Source organism: Ascaphus truei, chromosome 22 (genome assembly GCF_040206685.1).
Source record: "Ascaphus truei isolate aAscTru1 chromosome 22, aAscTru1.hap1, whole genome shotgun sequence".
Classification (NCBI taxonomy): Eukaryota; Metazoa; Chordata; class Amphibia; order Anura; family Ascaphidae; genus Ascaphus; species Ascaphus truei.
Window position 1 is genome coordinate 61,507 of NC_134504.1, and position 22,380 is coordinate 83,886.

The window sequence follows — 22,380 nt, forward strand, 5'->3', positions numbered from 1 at the left end:
GCTCTCCTCATGTCATGCAAACTTGCCACTTTGAAATGATCCTCTTCCTCAAGGAGTATACCTCCTTGATCTCTCCATGCAAGTTGCCTTGAGTAAAGTCTGCCGGAGCAGTATGACTTGGCATCTATGTATGGTGTTTTAGATTGAAGAAGCATTTACTCGTCCTTTCTTGTGGGAGAAATGCGCTTCTTCCTCCCGAGACTTATGAGATGATGGTGTCCAATTTCTGGCTGAACAGGTACTCCCCTGCGAAAGGTAGAGAGCATAAATTAGTTATTCTTCGACATGGAATCTGCGACCCAGTTCGTTAGCCATAACGCTCTCCTGGCTGTCACCGATAGTGCCATGTTTATAGACGATAGCCATACTGCATCTTGTGATGTTTTCTTTACTGCCTTTTCAAGAGCCTCTTCAACATTGGCTACACAGACGCATACAGCTGTGGACAGTGATGCTGCTGCGACCGCTGGCTTGCAGGCGAGTCGTACAGCTACAAATGCTTTTCTCATAACACTTTTGAAAACGCATGATCTACAGGTAAGGTGGTTCTTCTTGCGATTCTAGTGATTGCCACATCAACCTTTGGAGGATTTTCCCAAACCTTGACGTCCTTTTTAATAAATGGGCGAATTTTGGAAAATCTTTTTGGTGTTAACAGCTTCCTATCTGGCTGGACCTATTCAGCTTTGATCCTCTCTTTTATGACATCATGGACGGGAAAGCATCTGTGACACCCTGATCAATTTATCCTTTAGGAGATGTTCTTCCTCTGGATCCTTTCATTCGAGCACATCCTTCATCGCTCTTATTAAGGGGTTTACTAGGTCCAGTTTAAATCTGACTCTTGTACTATGGTATCTTGGTCTGATGAGAAACAATATTCAACTTCAGAGAATTGCTGGAACTTCTCTGATTCATCCGACGAGGATTCCCCCTTTTTATCCAAGCGTGTCTATGGCCTAGATCTTTTCTAGAAGTGTCTGTTTGCCTGTGATACCGCCACTTCCACGCTTTGGGAGACTGTCTTTCATTCAAGACAAAAAGGTGTTCATTTGTTCATTAGGTTCTGTAGCAGCAGACTTGGAACAATCGTCAAACAATTTTTTGTGTCTATTGCAGGTTTATCAGATGCCACACATATTCTTGTCTTTTTAGTTGTTTTCCTTTTATGATGTAATACATTCAATGTTATCTTGGATGTCTCTTCTTCGGGTTGGCTCCCTGAGGTACATTAAAAAACATAGATAAAAATCTTAACTCTTCATGATATGCACTCTCTTCATAGAAAAAGCTACTAGGTAAGGACTCACCTAGCAGATTTGGGCAGCAAACATTTGCCTGGTGCAATTTCAGTCATCCGGTTTTAGTTTAGGCTGATTGATTCAATTTCCAGTTCCTTTGGACTTTTTGCAGCTTTTGGGAAAGTTTTACCCGCTTCATGGGCCATATAACTACAACTGGGTACCAAGAAGTATTGCCCCTTTAAGTATGTACAGGCCGGAACCACTGTTGATGATGTCACAGGCGTATGCCACTTTAATCGGCGCAGTTTTTTGCGCATGCTCTTGGTGCACAGACCACGTGGACCACCCAGATCAGCATGTCTTCCCTCAAGCCTGCACCTTACTCACATGCGTTCCAGACACCTCCGTGAGTCCAGCCCCGATTCCAAGTGGCCTCCAGCGACAGTCACAAGGGATGCATAGTGCTGGAGCCTCAGGGGGAAAGAGGCTTCACAACCACTAGGATCGATTACACCAGCTGTAGTCATTCTTTACAAAATAATAAACTATTGCTACGCTGTAGGACAGAAAAAAAAAGACTGTTCTGCAGGTGGAATGACTGTCGTATATGCCATTACCTGCAGAAGAGAAGAGTTAATTGTCCTACTAAGCTGAGGGGAGGAGTTATCCCAATCAGTACCCACTGCCATATGGAAATCATGAAATATGAATGGATGGGCGAAATAAATGGTATCTTCAAATGTGTATTTCCATTTTAACCCCAAGAAAAAGTCCCACATTATATGAAAACATCACTGTAAGAGCATATGTGCAGGAAGTCTGCTAACATTTATTCACTAAAACCATTTGTTTAATTTAAATGTAATTTGCAGCAATACAATCCAATTTCTTTTTTCTCCATGTTTCACAAAATAAGTTTTCCCTCTCTCTTTTACTTTGCTCAAAATACAATCCAGCGCCTGGACTTCACAAAGAGTTGTTTTGGTTTCTCATTATAACCTTCAGCCAATATAGTTTTTGGACCTATCAATTATATGGTTGTACAATTGAATAAGTAAATTATATTGATTAGTAATTAAAAAAAAAAAACATAAAAAAAAAACATAAAAAAAAAATGGTTGTTATTTCTTAACAATGCTCTCAAAATAATGTATGCATTATGCAATACACACCATGTGTTTAGCAAATTATTTATAGCAAATAATAAATGCATGTTGGTTTCAGTGGGTTAATAATGTTGATGATGCTTTTGTATGCATACACCCTGCTCCATAGCGGACACAGGAAATAACAAATGTGATCACGTGATATAGGCAAATATCTGACAGTTAATGCTATCGTTAGTATTCAAATTCAGTTAAAACAAGAATTGAGTAGTATTTTCAAGAGTTTGGAGTAAGATAAAAATGTGAAGAGGATGTAAAAAAGGAGAACGTGATTACAATACACGGATACTTACTCATCACTTAAGAAGTCAAATGCTTTAGATTTATTACTGGGTAGTTGTGACAAGGCACTGCTTCTCTTCTTCACTGATGGTGTGAGCTGCGAAGTTGGTGCATTATACTTCACATTAACTGGTAGGTCTGGTTTCTTAGACGCAGTGGCTGAAGAACTGAATAGTCGGCTAAAACTGAAATGAGAGAAAATATCAAGTGTACAAAAACAGAAAAAGGTATTGTGGGGAGATTTACTAATCAGTGTTTTCCGGCTCCACAAAACACCATCAAGCTACCACCATATTGGCTTTGCCACCACTAGCAAAACATCTTCCAAATGCAGACGCAGTGTGGCTCCAGATGAAGTAGTGTGGGGAAGCATTACAGTAGCTCATTTAAATGAAAGACGAAGGACTACTTATTATCCGCATCTAGCATCAGTACCAAGAGACATTCCAGACGAATAGTGAATGCAAGATGCGGGGTGGCTTCAGAGACGCTGTCCAGCATCTTACATTAAAATTAGATCGTTTTACTGCAAGACTATATTTACTAATTAGTGGTAGCCACACCTCTGTCCCTTGACTGCATTGTCTGGATCGCCGGCTTTAAGTAGACGCTCTGGAAGAGCTACCTTGCTATAAATCTTCGTAGAATTAATGTGGACCAATAGAAATGTATACCTTACAATTAATATACAAATAAGTAATGAGTTCCATGATATTTTATTGTGTTAATGTTAATATATAGAATAACAAATTATTGCATTTGTTATTACACATTGTATGCAAAATACAAAGCGTTATACAATACAAATACATGCGAACAAAGAAAAATAATTGCGCTACTAATTGTTAAGTGATATTAAATAAATAAAGATAGTGGTTATTTCTTATAACCCACCACACTGTGATTAAGGATTGTAAATAAACAATCTATTTAGTGAAAGGTGAATAATTATAAAAAAAAACCTTTAACCAAATGAAGAGTCTGCTGCTGTACAAGGTTGGATGGCTCAACATCCCTTGAGACTAATATAAAAGAAAAACACAGCGCACAACTTATAGTGTAATCAATATAATAAAATCAATAAAGTAAAAGTGGTTATATATGCACGTACAAAATATCTTATAAATCAGGCATCACATGAATTTTGGCCCATGTTACCAACACGTATCAGCTTCACAACGGATTATTTATTTATTTATTTATAAAATATTTTACCAGGAAGTAATACATTGAGAGTTACCTCTCGTTTTCAAGTATGTCCTGGGCACAGAGTTAAGACAAATAATACATGGTTACAAATACAGTTACATAAATGAACAGGGTATACATTATATACGAGACATTGCGTGCACAGTTAAAGAAAATATATATTATGAGCGTATGAAACAGTTACAGACCAGATTAAAGTGTGAGACAGCCTTAGATTTGAAAGAACTTAAGCTGGTGGTGGATATGAGAGTCTCTGGTAGGTTGTTCCAGTTTTGGGGTGCACGGAAGGAGAAGGAGGAACGTCCGGATACTTTGTTGAGTCTTGGGACCATGAATAGTCTTTTGGAGTCTGATCTCAGGTGATAGGTACTGCATGTGGTAGAGGTGAGGAGCTTGTTCAGGTAGCTGGGTAGCTTGCCCAGAAAGTATTTGAGGGTGAGACAGGAAAGGTGAACTTTGCGCCTAGACTATAGTGATGACCAATCTAGTTCTTTGAGCATTTCGCAGTGATGTGTGTTGTAGTTGCATTGGAGAACAAAACGACAAATTGAATTGTAGAGGGTGTCAAGTTTGCTAAGGTGGGTTTGAGGAGCCGAGCCATATACTATGTCTCCATAGTCAATAATTGGCATTAGCATCTGTTGTGCAATACGCTTTCTGACCAGGAGACTTAGGGAGGATTTGTTCCTGTAAAGTACCCCTAGTTTGGCATAGGTCTTGGTTGTCAGGGTATCAATGTGCATCCCGAATGTTAAGTGGGAGTCAAACCATAAGCCCAGGTATTTAAAACTAGTGACAGGTGTTAGGGTGGTGGTAGCGTTGGTTCTAATCAGGAGCTCAGTCACTGGAAGGTTTACAAATTTAGTCTTGGTCCCAAATACCATTGTTACCGTCTTGTCAGTGTTTAAAAACAGTTTGTTTTGGGAAATCCAGTTTTCGAGTCTCAAAAAGTCAGACTGAAGTATGTGTTGAAGGTCAGAGAGGCTATGGCTGTGTGCATACAGGATTGTGTCATCTGCATACATGTGTATTGAGGCTTCCTTACAAGCTGTGGGAAGATCATTAATGAACACTGAGAAGAGTAGGGGTCCCAGAACAGAGCCTTGCGGTACACCACAGGTGATATCCAGGGGGTTGGAGTTAGAGCCTGAGATGGACACATGTTGGGATCTTCCTGATAGGTAGGACTGAAACCAGTTTAAAGCATGTTTCCCTATTCCAGAGCTCTGGAGTTTGTTGGATTACACCAATGTCCTCTCGGGGTCAGTGGCTCTGATATCCTTCTGTACACCCCGATATCCTGTTTCAGTCTCTCAGTCTGCCTCCTGTAGCTCCGTGGCTTTGCTTACTGCAAATCTCTCTCGGACGTACTTCCGGGTATGACGTCACTCAGATCTCGTCACTGGGGCTGTATGGAAGCTCCTGAGGTCCAAATCGGCATGTGAATATGATCGATCGTGATATTCAAAGTCCAGTGCCAATAAACTTGCTGATGGGCTTATGTAGAAGGAGATGCAGTGTAATTGCGTTTATCTTAGGAGTACAATACTGTATCTCCCTTCTACATAAGCCCATCAGCAAGTTTATTGGCATATGAGACGCCTGATTTATAAGATATTTTGTACGTGCATATATAACCACTTTTACTTTATTGATTTTATTATATTGATTATTTATTTATAAAATATTTTACCAGGAAGTAATACATTGAGAGTTACCTCTTGTTTTCAAGTATGTCATTACACTATGAGTTGTGCGCTGTGTTTCTTTCTGTTATACAATACACAAACTAAAAAAATAATAATTAACACATTGAAATATAGAAATCGTCACATACTTTTCAATGGAAAATTAGGCCTAATAATTTATACACAAGTCTGTGACGATTTGCATTAATTCCAATGTGTTAATGCAGATATAAATCAACAAAGTTCTCCCAGAGCGCCTCCATTAAGCACGTGGTATGAAACATGTGCAATGTAGCTAGAAAAGGGCCTCTGGAAATTAAAATGCATTTCCACAATAAGCCGTCCGATTTCAATAAGACGGCTTAGTAAATATGGCACTACAGCTTATTTCAGATCAGCAATTCGTAAACCTCACCCTGGGTATTACGAAAATGAAGTAATCTATACAAGAAGCAAAAATGCGATTGAGGCTTTTATGCAGGACGATTACGAATGGGTTTATTCACGAAGGAGCAGTTATTAAAGTACAATAAGGGGTGCTTCAAAGTGTTATATTGAAGTGATATCTGTGTGTGCGCACGTGTGCATTAATATATACATAGGTTTGAAAAAAATAGCGCAAACAAGATGTCCACAAAATAGCAACATAAAGTTTATTAGAAATATAAAAAGTTACAGATAGATGAGCACTTAGAAAGTGTGCTTCTTTCAGTAAACAATGTAGGCTGGGGTTCCAAATGTGAACAGGCAGTGTTTGAGTTTGCTGCATCAGAGCTTCAACACTACCTCCGGCATATCCGCCACAGATTGTAGCTGAACCTAGTGTATGTGATACATATATCCAATTAATTACATTAAAGCTCATTGTCAAATTCCTATGGATACTGATTTTATCAGACACATCCTCTTTAATTTATTCTTCTGGCTTTTTAACTACGTATAACATTTACGTTCAAGATTTAATGGTACGGAAACTTCATTAGTTTTACTATTGATCAATTGTAATAATTCAGTTAATCTTTTGTGTTATTTCCCTTTCATTAGATTTCCTTTTGTTGCTGTAAGCATTTGCTTGCTTTATTAATTTTCATTCATACTTGTATGTATGTGTAATATTCTCTCAGAAGCTGAACACCTGATCCATAGAGTGAGTTGGGCAGTGGCCATTTGTATTTGGATATGGATGTGTAATACAATTATGCCAAGATTAGGTGGGTACCATTTCAACTGCAGTACTGTAACTCAGTCTCCTAATTACCCCTGAAAAAGCCAGAAGAGACCAGTGAAATGCATTGGGCCCAATCTTGATTCAAGCCTTGCTATTGAGATATCCTGACGTGACACTCGGTTCAGCTACGATCTGTGGTGGAGACGTCAGAGGGAGTGCTGAGGCCCTGTAGCGGCAGGCTCAAACACGACCTGTTCATAGCAGGATATCCTGCTTGCTGAAGATCTGTTAAAGCTTACTGAAAGCAGTACAGTTTGTAAGTGCACATATGTTTTATATTTCTAATAAATGTTATGATGCTATTTTGGAGGCGTCTTGTTTGCACTTGTTTTTTCAGACTTATGTAGCAGGGATTGCCCTATTTACCTCTGGAAGCTCTGAGTCTTGAAGGGCATAACAGCTACGGTGGCCATCTACCAGGCATAGGCCAACCCCACTAGGCCCCAGAGTCAGTGTCATATTGTGTATGAGTGTGGCCCTGAAGATTGGGAAATCTTTATAGTGGTAGTCTTGTCTATTGCTGTTACACAGCATGTTACTGCATGCTGGGAGATTCAAAGCAGGATCCAAGGACACTACGCTGCAGTGCCAGTTGTCAGGAGTGAGAGGATTGTTGCCCGAGACCCTGCTGCTGGGGACAATTAGCATGTCTTCCCAGGGAGTCAGGCCACCGCTCACAAGCTTCAAAAAGGTACAATGGCAGTATCATATTGGTTCAAGAGGTAGCGCTACTCCTAACTCTTCAAGGGTGCACCAATAGTGGGAGGACACACAGGTTATCCTTGGGTGGGCGAGACTGTCACTGGGACTCCAGGGCTGGAGACAGTAGGATAGCATTGCTATGTGCATGAGAAACTGTAAGGTTAATGCAATTAATGTTATAATGTTTATATGTTTTGATTGTTGGTAAAGGTGTGTATATATATACACATATATAGTGTTCGACAAATCACCCAAAAATCTACTCGCCCAACCAAAATATCTACTCGCCACTTAGTCCCGCCCCCAACCCCACCCCTAGTCCCGCCCCACTTTAAAATAAAATATATAAATAAAATACATTTAATAAATTCCTAGTCAGAACAACATTCGTTTTTAACATAAATGTATTTATTGTATTACATTATACTACAATTAGTCCTTGTTACGTGTGTGTAACGTAACACCTCCCCTCCAATGTATAACATTGTGTGTGTGTGTGTGTGTGTGTGTGTGTGTGTGTGTGTGTGTGTGTGTGTGTGTGTGTGTGTGTGTGTGTGTGTGTGTGTGTGTGTGTGTGTGTGTGTGTGTGTGTAAATGTCGGATCTAGAAATAAAAGCCAGGTGTGAATGACTAGTTTCCAGAACCCCTTAACCAGTGTCTGGACGTCCCCGCTTCACAATATCTAAAGCAGCAATCTCGCCTGGGATCTTACCTGATCCGCAGTCCCTCAATGTCCAGGTACCCACATTCCCGCAATGTTATACATTGGAGGGGAGGTGTTCCTTACCTGTCTTCTGGGTTAGGGGGGATTCCGATGTTTCCTGTGTGAAGCTTGAGTCAGATCTGGAAGAAAGCAGTGTACGTTATTTCGGTGTAGTATAGGGCAGTTAAGATATACAGGGTAAATAAGATATCCAGATCCAGAGTGAGAGACAGAGAGAGTGTGGGTGAGAGAGACAGAGAGAGTGTGGGTGAGAGAGATAGAGAGAGTGTGGATGAGAGAGCCAGAGAGAGTGTGGGGGAGAGAGCCAAAGAGAGTGTGAGGGAGAGAGCCAGAGAGAGTGTGGGGGAGAGAGGCAGAGAGAGTGTAGGGGAGAGAGACAGAGAGAGTGTAGGGGAGAGAGACAAAGTGTAGGGTCGAGAGACAGAGAGGGTGTAGGGGAGAGAGACAGAGAGGGTGTAGGGGAGAGAGACAGAGAGTGTAGGGGAGAGAGACAGAGAGAGTGTAGGGGAGAGAGAGACAGAGAGAGTGTAGGAGAGAGAGACAGAGAGAGTGTAGGGGAGAGAGACAGAGAGAGTGTAGGGGAGAGAGAGAGAGAGTGTAGGGGAGAGAGACAGAGAGTGTAGGGGAGAGAGACAGAGAGTGTAGGGGAGAGAGACAGAGAGTGTAGGGGAGAGAGACAGAGAGTGTAGGGGAGAGAGACAGAGAGTGTAGGGGAGAGAGACAGAGAGTGTAGGGGAGAGAGACAGGGAGGGGAGAGAGACAGGGAGGGGAGAGAGACAGGGAGGGGAGAGAGACAGGGAGGGGAGAGAGACAGGGAGGGGAGAGAGACATGGAGGGGAGAGAGACAGGGATGGGAGAGACAGAGAGAGGAGATAGGGGGGGGGACTGACTGATGGGTGGGAACTGGGTGAGGAGATGGTGACTGACTGGGTGACTTTGACTGACTAGGTGTGGGGGGTGACTGATTGGGGGGTACCTCTGGTGTCACACACACACACACACCCATACACACACACTCACTCACACACACACACACACACACACACACACACCCACTCACTCACCCATATACACACATACTCCCATACACACACACACACTCCCATATACACACATACTCCCATACACACACACACACTCCCATATACACACACACACACACTCCCATATACACACACACACAGAATGAGAGGAAAGGCCGCGACCATCACCACCACCCCGCTCCCCCCCCCTCCTCCCGCGCAGGCAGCGGGAGCGCCGCGGACAGGGATGGGGGGAAGAAACCCCCCGCTACCACCGCACGGCAGGCAGCGGGAGCGCCGGGGACGTGGGGGGGGATCAGAGGGAAGCGTGGACCTGAGGGACATCCCCGCTCCCATCTCCTGCCCCGCGGGCTGTCACGCGGTGACAGGGGGAAGCGGGAACCTGAGGGACATCCCCGCTCCCATCTCCTGCCCCGAGGGCTGTTACGCGGTGACAGGGGGAAGCGGGAACCTGAGGGACATCCCCGCTCCCATCTCCTGCCCCGCGGGCTGTCGCGCGGTGACAGGGGGAAGCGGGAACCTGAGGGACATCCCCGCTCCCATCTCCTGCCCCGCGGTGACAGGTGGAAGCAGGAACCTGAGGGACATCCCCGCTCCCATCTCCTGCCCCGCGGGCTGTCATGCGGTGACAGGGGGATGCGGGAACCTGAGGGACATCCCCGCTCCCATCTCCTGCCCCGCGGGCTGTCACGCGGTGACAGGGGGAAGCGGGAACCTGAGGGACATCCCCGCTCCCATCTCCTGCCCCGCGGGCTGTCACGCGGTGACAGGGGGAAGCGGGGACCTGAGGGACTGTCACGGGGGGAGCGCCGGGGACAGGAGAACACCCCCGCCACCACCTCCATAACTGCGGGCAGCGGGAGCGTCGGGGACATGGGGTAAGGCACAGATAATACTTACTGTGTCCTCCATGGAAAAAAAATGGGCGCTCGTTGGGGGCGGCTCATATAGAGCCTGGCCGCGCGCCCACAAAGCCTGGGAGCGCGCGCCAATCAGCTGTCAGGTAGGGGGATGTATTTATTTTTTTCAGCGCGAGCAGGGAAAATTTCAGCGCGAGCAGGGAAATATTAAAAAACAAACACGTGTGCTGTTTGGGCCAATATTTACTCGCCCGGAGGTTAAATCAAATATATATATATATATATATACAGGCAGTCCTCGGTTATCCGACACAATGCGTTACTCAAAATGGCGTTGGATAGCAAAATGTCTTAAAGCGAAACACGTTTTCCCCATAGGAACACTGTTTAAATGAAAGGTTTCGTTCCTGAAGGCATTTTTAATGCTAAAATACACAAAATATTTTATGCAGGCAATAAGATACACAGCACACACAAATTATATAGTGTATATACTGTATTATATATATAACATAAAATATAATAATATAATATATTATATAGTATAATATTATATACACATAAACAACTTTGCAAAGTGTTGTAAGAACGTTGGATAAGCCGTTTTGGGGTTGTAAAAATGAACATAGGTATGCATTGCATAGTGTTGGATAAGCCATTCGTTGTAAAGCGAAGCGTTGTAAAATGAGGACTGCCTGTATATGTATATATATATATATGTATATATATATATATGTATATATATATAGATATATATACAGGTAAACCCCGTTAAAGCGCGACCCGTTATAACGCGGTTTTCACATGGCTTCCGTTTTTTTGGGGTTTTTTTGCTCACTGCACACACTCTCACTGCACACACTCTCACTGCACACACTCTCACTGCACACACTCACAGGACACTACATACTCACAGGACACTGCACACACTGACTGCACACACACACAGGACACTGCACACTGCACACACTCACAGGACACTGCACACTGCACACACTCACAGGACACTGCACACTGCACACACTCACAGGACACTGCACACACTCACAGGACACTGCACAGCACACACACTCACAGGACACTGCACAGCACACACACTCACAGGACACTGCACAGCACACACACTCACAGGACACTGCACAGGACACACACTCACAGGACACTGCACAGGACACACACACACACTGCACAGGACACACACACACACACTCTCTCCCTCTAACCCACCCCGCCCCCGCACAGGATAGAATGTCTGTGGTGTAGAGCAGGAGAAGCTATCAGGAACACAGACACACAGACACACAGCTCTCTTCCTAGACAGGGCAGGCTCCCCCGGCGTCCCTGAAAAGTTTGCGAGTGAGAGCAGGAGAAGCTGCTGTGCTGGTGATCAGTGGACAAGTGAGTAAAATTGCCATGGAGAGGAGGCTGCAGCCCTGAGCCTCGCACTCTCCAAGCACTGCCTGCAGCTCTCTGACTGCTGGGGAGGAGGGAGGAGTAGCACAGTGCAGCACAGTGCGATGATGCGATCCCAGCTCTCCCCCCTCTGTAGACACGGAACCCCGGGCACGGTGGCCATTTTTAAATTATTTTAATTCATTTATTTTATTTAATTAGCGCGACCCCGTTTGTAGCGCGGTCGGATCGGGTGGCCCCCGAGGACCGCGCTATAACATGGTTTAGCTGTATATATATATTGTATTGTATTGTATGTCTTTATTTATATAGCGCCATTAATGTACATAGCGCTTCAATACGTGTGGTAATCAAATAAATAACAGATAATATAAATAACAGATCATGAGAATAAGTGCTTCAGACATAAAAGTAACATTAAGGAAGAGGAGTCCCTGCCCCGAGGAGCTTACAGTCTAATTGGTAGGTAGTGAGAACGTACAGAGACAGTAGGAGGGAGTTCTGGTAAGTGCGTCTGCAGGGGGCCAAGCTTATGTATCATGTGTTCAGAATATCCACAGTGCTATTCATATGCTTCTTTAAGCAAGTGTGTCTTAAGTTGGGTCTTAAAGGTGGATAGAGAGGGTGCTAGTCGGGTACTGAGGGGAAGGGCATTCCAGAGGTGTGGGGCACTCAGTGAGAAAGGTTTTAGGCGGGAGAGGGCTTTAGATACAAAAGGGGTAGAAAGAAGACATCCTTGAGAAGAACGCAAGAGTCTGGATGGTGCATAACGAGAAATTAGGGATGAGATGTAAGGAGGGGCAGAAGAATGTAAAGCTTTAAAAGTGAGGAGAAGAATGGAGTGTGAGATGCGGGATTTGATCGGAAGCCAGGAGAGGGATTTCATGAGGGGAGATGCTGAGACAGATCTAGGAAAGAGTAGAGTGATTCTGGCAGCAGCATTTAGGATACATTGTAGGGGAGACAGGTGAGAGGCAGGAAGGCCGGACAGCAGGAGGTTACAATAATCAAGACGGGAGAGAATGAGGGCCTGAGTCAGAGTTTTAGCAGTTGAGCAACAGAGGAAAGGGCGTATCTTTGTTATATTGCGGAGGAAAAAGCGACAAGTTTTAGAAATGTTTTGAATGTGAGGGGCGAATGTGAGAGAGGAGTCGAGTGTGACCCCTAGGCAGCGTGCTTGGGCTACTGGGTGAATGATCGTAGTTCCAACAGTAAGGTCAGGTGTTGAAAAGTATATTTGTGTGTCGTCGGCATAGAGGTGATAATTAAACCCAAAAGATGTTATTAGGTCACCTAGAGAGAGTGTGTACAGAGAAAAGAGAAGAGGTCCCAGGACAAGCCCTGGGGTACCTCCACAGAGAGATCAATAGAGGAGGAGGAGGTGTTAGCAGAAGAGACACTGAAAGTACGATGGGAGAGGTAGGATGAGATCCAGGATAGAGCTTTGTTCCAATATCTAGAGTATGGAGAATGTGGAGGAGACAGGGGGACAGGGGTGGTCCACTGTGTCCACTGTGTCAAATGCTGCAGAGAGGTCGAGTAATATGAGCAGAGTGTAATGACCTCTGTCTTTGGCAGACCTCTGTCTTTGGCAGCATGGAGGTCGTCAGTTATTTTAGTGAGGGCTGTTTCGGAGGAGTGAGCAGTGCGGAAGCCAGATTGTAGAGGGTCGAGGAGAGAATAGGTGTTGAGAAAATGGAGCATGCGAGAGAATACAAGACGTTCAAGGAGTTTAGAAGCAATCAGAAGGTCCCGAGTTCAATCCCTGCATGTGTTTTGTACAAAATGTATTAATGTTTATTTGTGTCTGTGTCTGGTAGTCAATAAAGCATTGAATTGAATGTTTGAAAAAAAAAAAAATACAACCCAATGGCACGCGACAGGAGAAGAGAGATGAACACGTGGACAGGACAGCTGGAAGAGGAGAGCGTAAGGCGGCAAAATGGAGGATTTGAGATGCAGGTAAGGCGGCAAAATGGAGGCTTTCAATTCGGGAGCCATGCTCAGACCGCGTTATAACCGATTCGCGTTATAATGGGTCGCGCTATAACGGGGTTTACCTGTGTATATATATATATATATATATATATATATATATATATATATATCAAACACACAAAAAAGTATGTTGCTCACACTATATGTAAGGAAATAATTAGGGTAGACTGCTGGTACTGGGGGATAAATACATTTATAAAACACACAAAAGAGACAAAGACAATCCCCTTAGATAGCACTCTATAATATACCACCAAAATAATAATATAGAATACAGCAAAATGACCCGGATGATCTGACAAAGCAGATAATGAACAAGATTTTATTAATAGAGCAGCAAGAAACACTAACTTAAAAACATGAACATGCTGAAAATACATAGGTAGTGACTCTCTCTCAAGATAGATGCTAATAAATGAACCAATAACTAAATTGTGTCTAAAAAATGTTGCAGATAAATAATATAAATTAACACAAAAAAGCTAGATGGAACAAAGAAAAAACCCCTTGGAGAAAAAAACCTCGCTACAAAATATAATGTGTAACTAAAGGGCACAAGGAAAAGTAAGACATCAATAATCCTATATACACAAGTGTATATAATCAAAAAAATAACTTAAACCAAGGGGGGAATTTTTTTTATATATAGGGGAGAAAAAAGTAATACCCAAACTCATACCCTGATCAGCAAATACCAAAAATAATGAGTAGTCAGAACAGCAAGATGCATGAAGTAGCTATGGTCATAGTTCACAAGCAAACAGAAACATGGTTTTGCATAGTTGCAGAGTGCCAGTACTGGAGGAAAGTCCAGACACACATGGGTGTAAGTTCCACATAGACTGATAACCCCAGGCAGCAGGGGAAATAATACTCAGCTGTCACAGGGATGAAGGCCCCCAAGGCTGAAACGCGTTGAGTGTTAGCTATTGGCAGCTACATGTGATTTTTCTGGCGTGACTCTTATTGTTTGATGCAGCGCTGATGGATTTTTTAGACCTGTTATGAGCTAACACTGGAGCCTAATCACCTATGACTGATCCCCTTCGCTAACACACACACACAAAAGAAAGAAAAAACAGAAGCACAAGCTCCATAGCGTGATACTGTAGAGAAAATTTCATGCAGTTAAAAAATGTATATATTCACTCCATCTCCACGCGTGTGTTTATTGTGTTAGCATAGTTTTCCTGTCAGGGAAGTTTTTAGGCAGGGCCCCTGTCAGGAGGCACCGCTGAACTCGTTACTACAAATCTCTCATTCATCCGTCCTAATTACCAACAGGTGAGCGCCAGGTACACCTTTTCCCACCACCGCGGGAATACCCGGGAAAGGGGTGCTACACCAAGAAAATTAATCCTGTGTCGCAAGAGGACCACATCCAACAAGTAACACGAGTTTCTCCCCCCCAATGTAATTTGGACTAACAATCGGACTTATCAATTGAACTAAGTATACTAACTACATATCTGCTTGTTTACTCATATGATTTAGTTATAGGTTTATTGTTTAGTTTTTTATGTTACTAATTTCATATTTTCTAAAAACACCTCCCTCCACCCCCACTTTGCTGTCGTGCTTTTGCACTGCTTCATACACACAAACACAAAATATACACAAAAATAAATATGAAAAAAATAAGAAGAGGAAAAATAAATTTATAAATGTATTTTAATTGATGTACAGGAGTATGTTGAATTTTGCCTAGCCTGTCTGGGGAGGGAATTCTAGCTATTCCTCTCTCAGTCACAGAAACACCTCTAACAAATACTTATCTACCTCAAGCATCAAATTAGCTTTCTTAAAACTCATTTTCTTTTGCATACTTATATGCATTTCTGTAAGAAATGTAAACTGAGTTTTAGTCTAAAATTAATGTTTAATACTTACAACTGCCAAATACTTGATCTCTTCTTCTCTTGCATGGCTGGATTTTCTCTTGATGCTCTAAAAAATAATGATCCAGAATGTGGTGTAATAATTAAAGATAAAATATATATTAGCAGTCTTTTATGGAAAATTGAATATTTCAAGATTTGACCCAACACCATAAAACCCTAATTGCCACAGTGATATGTGATTGCTGGGCTTAAAAACAAAACAAACAAAACTGCAGTTATTTGTAGAAAATATCAACTCTATATACCCATAACCCAACCCCCTAGCATGTTTCCAGATTCCTTTAGATTCAATTAAATAGATTCAATTCAATAAAGGTTTGAGTCTGTGGCAAATCTAAGAATACAATAATTACTCAACACAAAATACAAGATTGTGCACAAAGTATTTTTTTATTACATATTTTTAGTTAAAAAAGAAACCTATGAGTTTTTTAAAGTTAATTCAAAAGTTCATCTATGTATTTTGTAGCAAGTATGTACAACATACTTCAAGTTAACAAACAAAATAGTTCCAATATATGACTAACTTTATAGTATACATGTTCGTCTTGCAATGCACTTGCAAAATATACAATAAAAGATCATATTTAACTCCTTTTTTGCACAAATTGCACATAGATGTATTGAAACATTTCACATTTCTACAATGATGCAGAGATTGTATGCATATAAAACAAACTGCAAGTATGATGATCCTTAGCATATTTAGCATAAAGGCAGCGGAATTGTCACCTATGTACACTTTACAGCTTTTAAGTAGCTCAAACACAAAGCTAATACAGGGTGCTAGATCTATACAGTATGTGCATATTAAGGTTACTGTGAACCAATTCTAAATCACACTGTAAATAATCATTTGTATGTATTTATGTGTTACATATTGTGAAACAATTAATAAAAGAACAAAAAAAAAAAGAAAATTGGGCAAATCGTTTGTTTCTGCCTTTACTTTACAAAATCAAAATCAGATGCTAAAAATTATTACTGCTAAATATTACCTGGCAAAAATAACATAAGTGCACAACATTTAAGCATAATAAAAAATATTGTAGGTTGCGTACCTGATCATCTCCGTCCATCTCACAGCTTCCTGGAGTTCCATGAGCCTCTCCTTATACTGGTTCCTTTCCATTAACACTCGCGCCATTTCAACACGTGTAAACCGCTTTCTCTGAGCAGTGGGTACATCACTCTAACAGATAAAGAGACACAATATTAGTTTACATCCTTTTTATTTTTCTCTACATGTGTATGCTGAAAGTTTCGCCTGATCGATGTTAACCTTTTAAGTGCCACTGGCCTTCCAGAGCTCAACCGCATGAGCGAGTGGTGTAGCGACCACCCAGAATATCAGTGGAAGTAAAAACCAGCATAACATGTCCTGGCCCTTGCGACGTTCAGACAGAGTACATCATCAGGCATTCAAAGGGATGCACAAGTAATGGCTCTGGCAATGCATTGGAATAGAACAATCACGTTCTAATAGAATGTTTACAGAGTTCTCTATCGAGTAAATTAGATTGAGAAAAAATATAATATAAACAAAATTAGCATCATGCACACTGTCTGTTAAAGCAGAACTTCCACTCTGCAAAAGAAGATACCAGTTTTACTCATATAATTCAATCATCCTGCTCCTATTCCTTGGTCGTAAAAAGAAATAAATTCATTGTTTTCTAATCTCTCGCATCTGGGTTACCATGGTAACCTCAGCCTGCACTGGGCTCTGGGGAGACATCCATTTTGACTTCCTGGATACTTCATATTTGAACTGTTCATGTCTTGCAAACGGATTTTAAAAATAAAAAAAATCCCCTAAAAATGATAAGAAAAGGCAATATATGTGGGCTGTTCTTTTAAGTAAATGTCTATGTATTTGAAAATTGTCATAACATTAATAATTATAATGACTGTTTAACTGTCTAACAGTAACTGTGATTGTTATTCTATCTTGATAAGTCTAAAAAAAATGTTTATTGCGTAATTATAGAACATCAAACATCCTATAAAACTAAATCAATTAGGTGTGTCAATTAATTTTTTTTTGGGGGGGGGATTAAAATAATACTGTTTATTAAGCAGATTTTCTAACCATTACAGTGAATGCCATACAACTCTGCACAACATTTGGAGCTGGTTTGCAGTATTCAAATGTATTTCTTTTACAGAATAAGATCTATTTATATGGTAGAAGACGGGCAATACTGCTTAAATGTGAACAGTATTCTCATGCTTGAAAAGCATGTATATGCAACATTACACCTCTATCTGCTTGTGCATTCTGTTCTCATTTGCATGTAACTCTGTTTATGTAATATACAGTAAAGTCTCGGTTATCAGACATAAACGGGACCAATAACGTGTCGAATAACCGAAAATGTTGGATAATATGGAAAGTATTATCCAGCATTTGCGCCCTTCTCGCTTACCGGCGGCGGCACAGCATGAGCGGAGCGGCACAAAAGTCAGATTGCTGGCAACAGTAGAAGACCATTTCAGCAGAGGGAACAAGTTGAAACAGTGGGAGAAGACTTACGATCGAGCAGGAGCAGAGGAGACGGCAGGGGAGGAACGTGGCGTCTGACTTCCGGTGCTGGTGTTACAGGGCGTTCCTTCTCTGCTGTCTCCTGTGCTGCTCTGCTCCGATTTGCCTTGACGCCGCGTGATGTAGACACGTCACGTAGTGTCCATTTGTTATGGCAACACGGCGTCATTTGACACCGCGCGGCCATTTTCACGGAAGTTGCAGAAGAATACCGGGAGTTGACGGGGGAGATGCAGAAGAAAACCGTCAGACGCTGCACCAAGCCGACAGTGGGTAAAACATATATACATGCAAATATATATACTACATTATAGTTATAGGGATCTGTGTGTATTTAAACGTCAGCTCCAAGTAGTGATTTCTCAAATAAATAAATACAGCCCACAACTCAGCTTTGCATTCGAAGAATCCGGAAGAGCATTTCATTTTGTCTACAGCCCTTATAAATAGGGTGACCATATTTTTCCTGGGATAAACCGAGACAAATGTCGCGCATGTACGGCTGCCAACCGCCGATCGCGCATTCCCAGCCAGCGTTGGACGAAGACCGGGATATTTGTATACATTTCAGGACAGAGGGACAGAGGACAAAAAACAGAACTGTCCCGGCTAAACCGGGACGTCTGGTCACCCTAGTTATAAATGCATTGAGAGAAATTTTTGAAAAAGCTCACATTGAGATTATAAGGCACATTTACGAGCATTGTGAATCATTAGGTTACATGAAGATACAAGCAAGATAAGAATCAGAAAGGGTGGGTGAAACGGGGGTGAAACGGGACACCCTAACCAAAGCTTTTCATAGCAAAACGTTTTAGAAAAACATTAAAACTAACAGTCAATATTCGTTCGGTCACCTACGATTTGCAGATGACATTCTTATTTTAGCCACAAGTGCAGAAGACCTCAAGCAACGAATAAGAGAATTTGCCTTAGGCAGCGCTTATAGTGCTGGCGACGCGACCGTCGCGTCAAAACAAATGCATTGTCACCATCGTCAGTGCTTATAGTGACAGTGCTACCAAAAATCTGGTAGTCACTGTTATTTGATATTTTCGGCACTGGTCTCCAGGAGCTTCTCCGTCCTTCTGCCTTCCCCCTTTATGACATTGCTGGCCTTGTAGCCAGCAAAGTCGCCTAAATTTGAAATATAACTATCACAATGGCGACAGGTGACGTCATCAGTCACGTCGCCGGCACTAAGCAAGAAAGTAGATGTGCCTCAGCACGAATATCAACAAGACCAAACTGATGTTCAACATGTATGAAGCTCTACAAAAAATGTTAAAATTGATAGAATAAAGATGGAATGGAGGCATTTGGAAAAACAAGACAATCTTGCAAAGGAACCTTCCACGGTGCCTCAAGAAGGGGGGGGAGGGGTTTAACCAGTGTACTGTATGCTGCCCGCGCTCACACACGGATCTGCAATTGGGCGCTAAATGTGAAGATAATTTAGAAACTTCAGTCAACTCAAACAAGTATGGCGAGATGCATGCTGGGAATTACCCAGCACCTCCACTGAATAGACCCGAAATGACATTGCATTTAATTGCAAATATTCCGTTGTTAAATGCTTACATCTTTGGCAAGACGTACACTTATATTTTCTTGTTGCCTTTTGCCGAGTGACAGAATTTGGAGAGTGACCACAAAATCTCATTCTGGGTTTATATTAACCCTTTCGCTGCCAGAAGAGCCTGCCATGCATCGCAGAAACCAGTGCTACAGGGCCCATGTCACAGAGAAATGGTTAACAATATTACTGAATCAAGAGGAATCACTCGTGTACATATTCTATGTAATTATGTAATATTCCACTTACTGTATACTCTATTGTGTGATATACAAAACTAACAACTATGGTATTAAACATATCATACTATATGCCAACACTGACATCTACTTTGTACATACAAACATACAATATTGTTTTAAATTGATACAAAAATAACTGAACATACCACACTAAACAAAAAAAAATACACAAAAAAAAAATACACTTACATCTTCTTCATCCTTTGCTTTTTGTCTGGCTTCTTCTGCCTCTGCTCTAGCTCTGAAAATGTGAACTATGTTAAAAAAAATACATATATACACACACAAACAAACATTGTTTTACACATTAGCATTTCCCTGACAGAAGTATATTTTATCAGAGGAATCACAGGCATTAGCAATAGCTGAATCTAGAATTTGTAAACAATGAAACGGGTTACGTCATGTAACAAGTCTGTACAAAATACATCTCCGTTTTGGGGGGAAATAATAAAAAATATGCAGTTACTTGAGAGACGAATCTACAAGCATGCATACAGGGGATGTCTCAATTAATTTGAACTAATCAAGTTTACAATACCTTTATTTTATTATTACACGTGAGAATAATTACTAGTGTTGGACCGGGTCCTCAATTTAAAAAAAAACGGAAAACTGGTACTCGGCCAAAATTAAAAGGTTCTACCCGGTCGGGTACCCGGCTACCCGGTTTGGCACTTACTTGCAGGGTGGCGGCGACATCTAGGATCAGCAGCAACAGTCCTGTGACGGTGGCAGCATCAGAGGTGTCTTCAGACGGCAGGAATCACTTCCACAGCACCGGAGCAGGTAAACAGTGTCTGTGCGAGCCGCCGGGGAACCACGTGACCAGAGCAGGAGACGGAGCGTTCCTATTGGACAGACGGCTTTCCAATAGGAACCCGTCTCCTGCTACGGTCACGTGGTTATCCGGCGGCTCACACATACACTGTTTTCCTGCTCCGGTGCTGTGGAAGTGATTCCTGCAGCTCCCCGCCGGCTGAAGACACCTCTGATGCTGCCACCGTCACAGGACTGTTGCTGCTGGTCCTAGATGTCTTCGGAAAGGTAAATAATTAGATTATTTCCAGCTGCCCTGACATTAACCGACGCCGGGAGCCCACTTCTCAGTTGCCGGGTCCGGGTAATGTCCGGGTAGCTGGAAATGAGCCGGGTACCGGGTAATTCCGGGTACTCGGTACATCACTAGTAATTACAATAAAGGCACTCCACAGTCTTAATACCATTTAATAACAAACACTCAGGGCCTTGAAGCACTAAACTGCAGATCATTAAGAGAGCAATCGGAAGGCGCTTAAAAGACTGCAGGTTTACCGGCTATGCACTTCTTTACCAAATACAGCAGGCATACGTTTATAGGGGTGCATGCTAAAAATGGATATGAAGCAAAAGGTGACACAGTGTGCTAATTTGCATGTCATTACCCAGAATACTGGCTGCAATGGAAGCATGGTACGCTAAGAGATAATGGGGAAAGGCAGGTTGCAGACCTGTATGTGCTTACAAATGGGATTTTTATTTGCTGTATTCATTAACAGTAAATTAAGTGATATTAAAGTGTATTGTTTCAGTGGTAAAAATATAAATTGTTGTTATACTAATGAAAATATGATTAAAAAAAATAGAATAGAATTGATTGAACACTTGCAGAATCAGCCCAATAGAAAATAATTTGAAAATAGAAAATTTGCAATACACCATATAGTGTTGTATTGCAAATAGAAATGGAAATGTTAAACCTCAGAATGTGCACTCACAGAAATAATACGTGGCACCGGAAATTAGTGCCACCAGTATGTTTCCCCCTGGAGGGGACAGCAAGACGTTACCTTACCGGAACTAGGTCGTCAACGGAGCAGATAGTAGGGCATTTCATCTCCGTGGGACCCCAATTCTCATGATTGAAATAAAAGGGAAGTTTTAAAAAAAAAAATCATTGTACAGTGGGGAAAGCTACTTTAAATGGGCAGGTACTTCTAAAAACCATCTGTGTGCATCAAATATTATAAACAAATGCGTTTGAGGAAATTACTGTAACAATTCAGAGCACTAAAGTTGTTAAACATAAGTAAAGTTAATACAGCATCTGCACATGAAATCACTAGATAATAGTCGCTTCTTTGGGAACTACTTTCTAAGTAACACTTGAAAATGACCACTTTTAAAGCACATACTTCTTAAGCTCTTCTTCTAATTCTTTGTTCTTCTCTTCTAGCCTTTGCTTTGCTTGCTTTACAGCATTCAGTTCCCCGTGAAGCATGCCCTTTTCGCAGACCAGATCATCCATTTTTGCTATCAAATCGTTTTTAACAACATTCAGGGCATTTCTAGGTACAAACAAAAACATATTTTATTTATATGAATACATGCAGAAGAATAATTGAGCATGTTCGGGACCTGATAGAGAAAACAGTTGCTACTCTTCACTCATATTGGTTTATTTTAATCACGGTTAGTGCTGAGCACACTCTTATCTCACACCAATCTTCGAAAGCTACTAAATATAAACCTTCTTAAAAATGATGTTGATAATCATCAATGTTAATTGTCATTTAGTTA

General features: G+C 41.8%; 1 protein-coding gene across 5 annotated transcripts in view; it reads right to left on the reverse strand.

The window, feature by feature from the left end:
- SPAG9 (sperm associated antigen 9) overlaps positions 1 to 22,380 on the reverse strand; it is a 141,202-nt gene that overhangs the window by 54,565 nt on the left and 64,257 nt on the right. For 4 of the 5 annotated variants that reach the window (XM_075579573.1, XM_075579576.1, XM_075579577.1 and 1 more), the window contains 5 exons: positions 21,996 to 22,148; positions 20,011 to 20,062; positions 16,520 to 16,650; positions 15,448 to 15,504; positions 2,704 to 2,877 (listed from right to left, as the gene is read on the reverse strand). In XM_075579573.1, coding sequence (XP_075435688.1) covers positions 2,704 to 2,877; positions 15,448 to 15,504; positions 16,520 to 16,650; positions 20,011 to 20,062; positions 21,996 to 22,148 — 567 coding nt within the window. The remainder of the gene's footprint in view (positions 1 to 2,703; positions 2,878 to 15,447; positions 15,505 to 16,519; positions 16,651 to 20,010; positions 20,063 to 21,995; positions 22,149 to 22,380) is intronic. The other variant, XM_075579574.1, reaches the window with a different exon arrangement.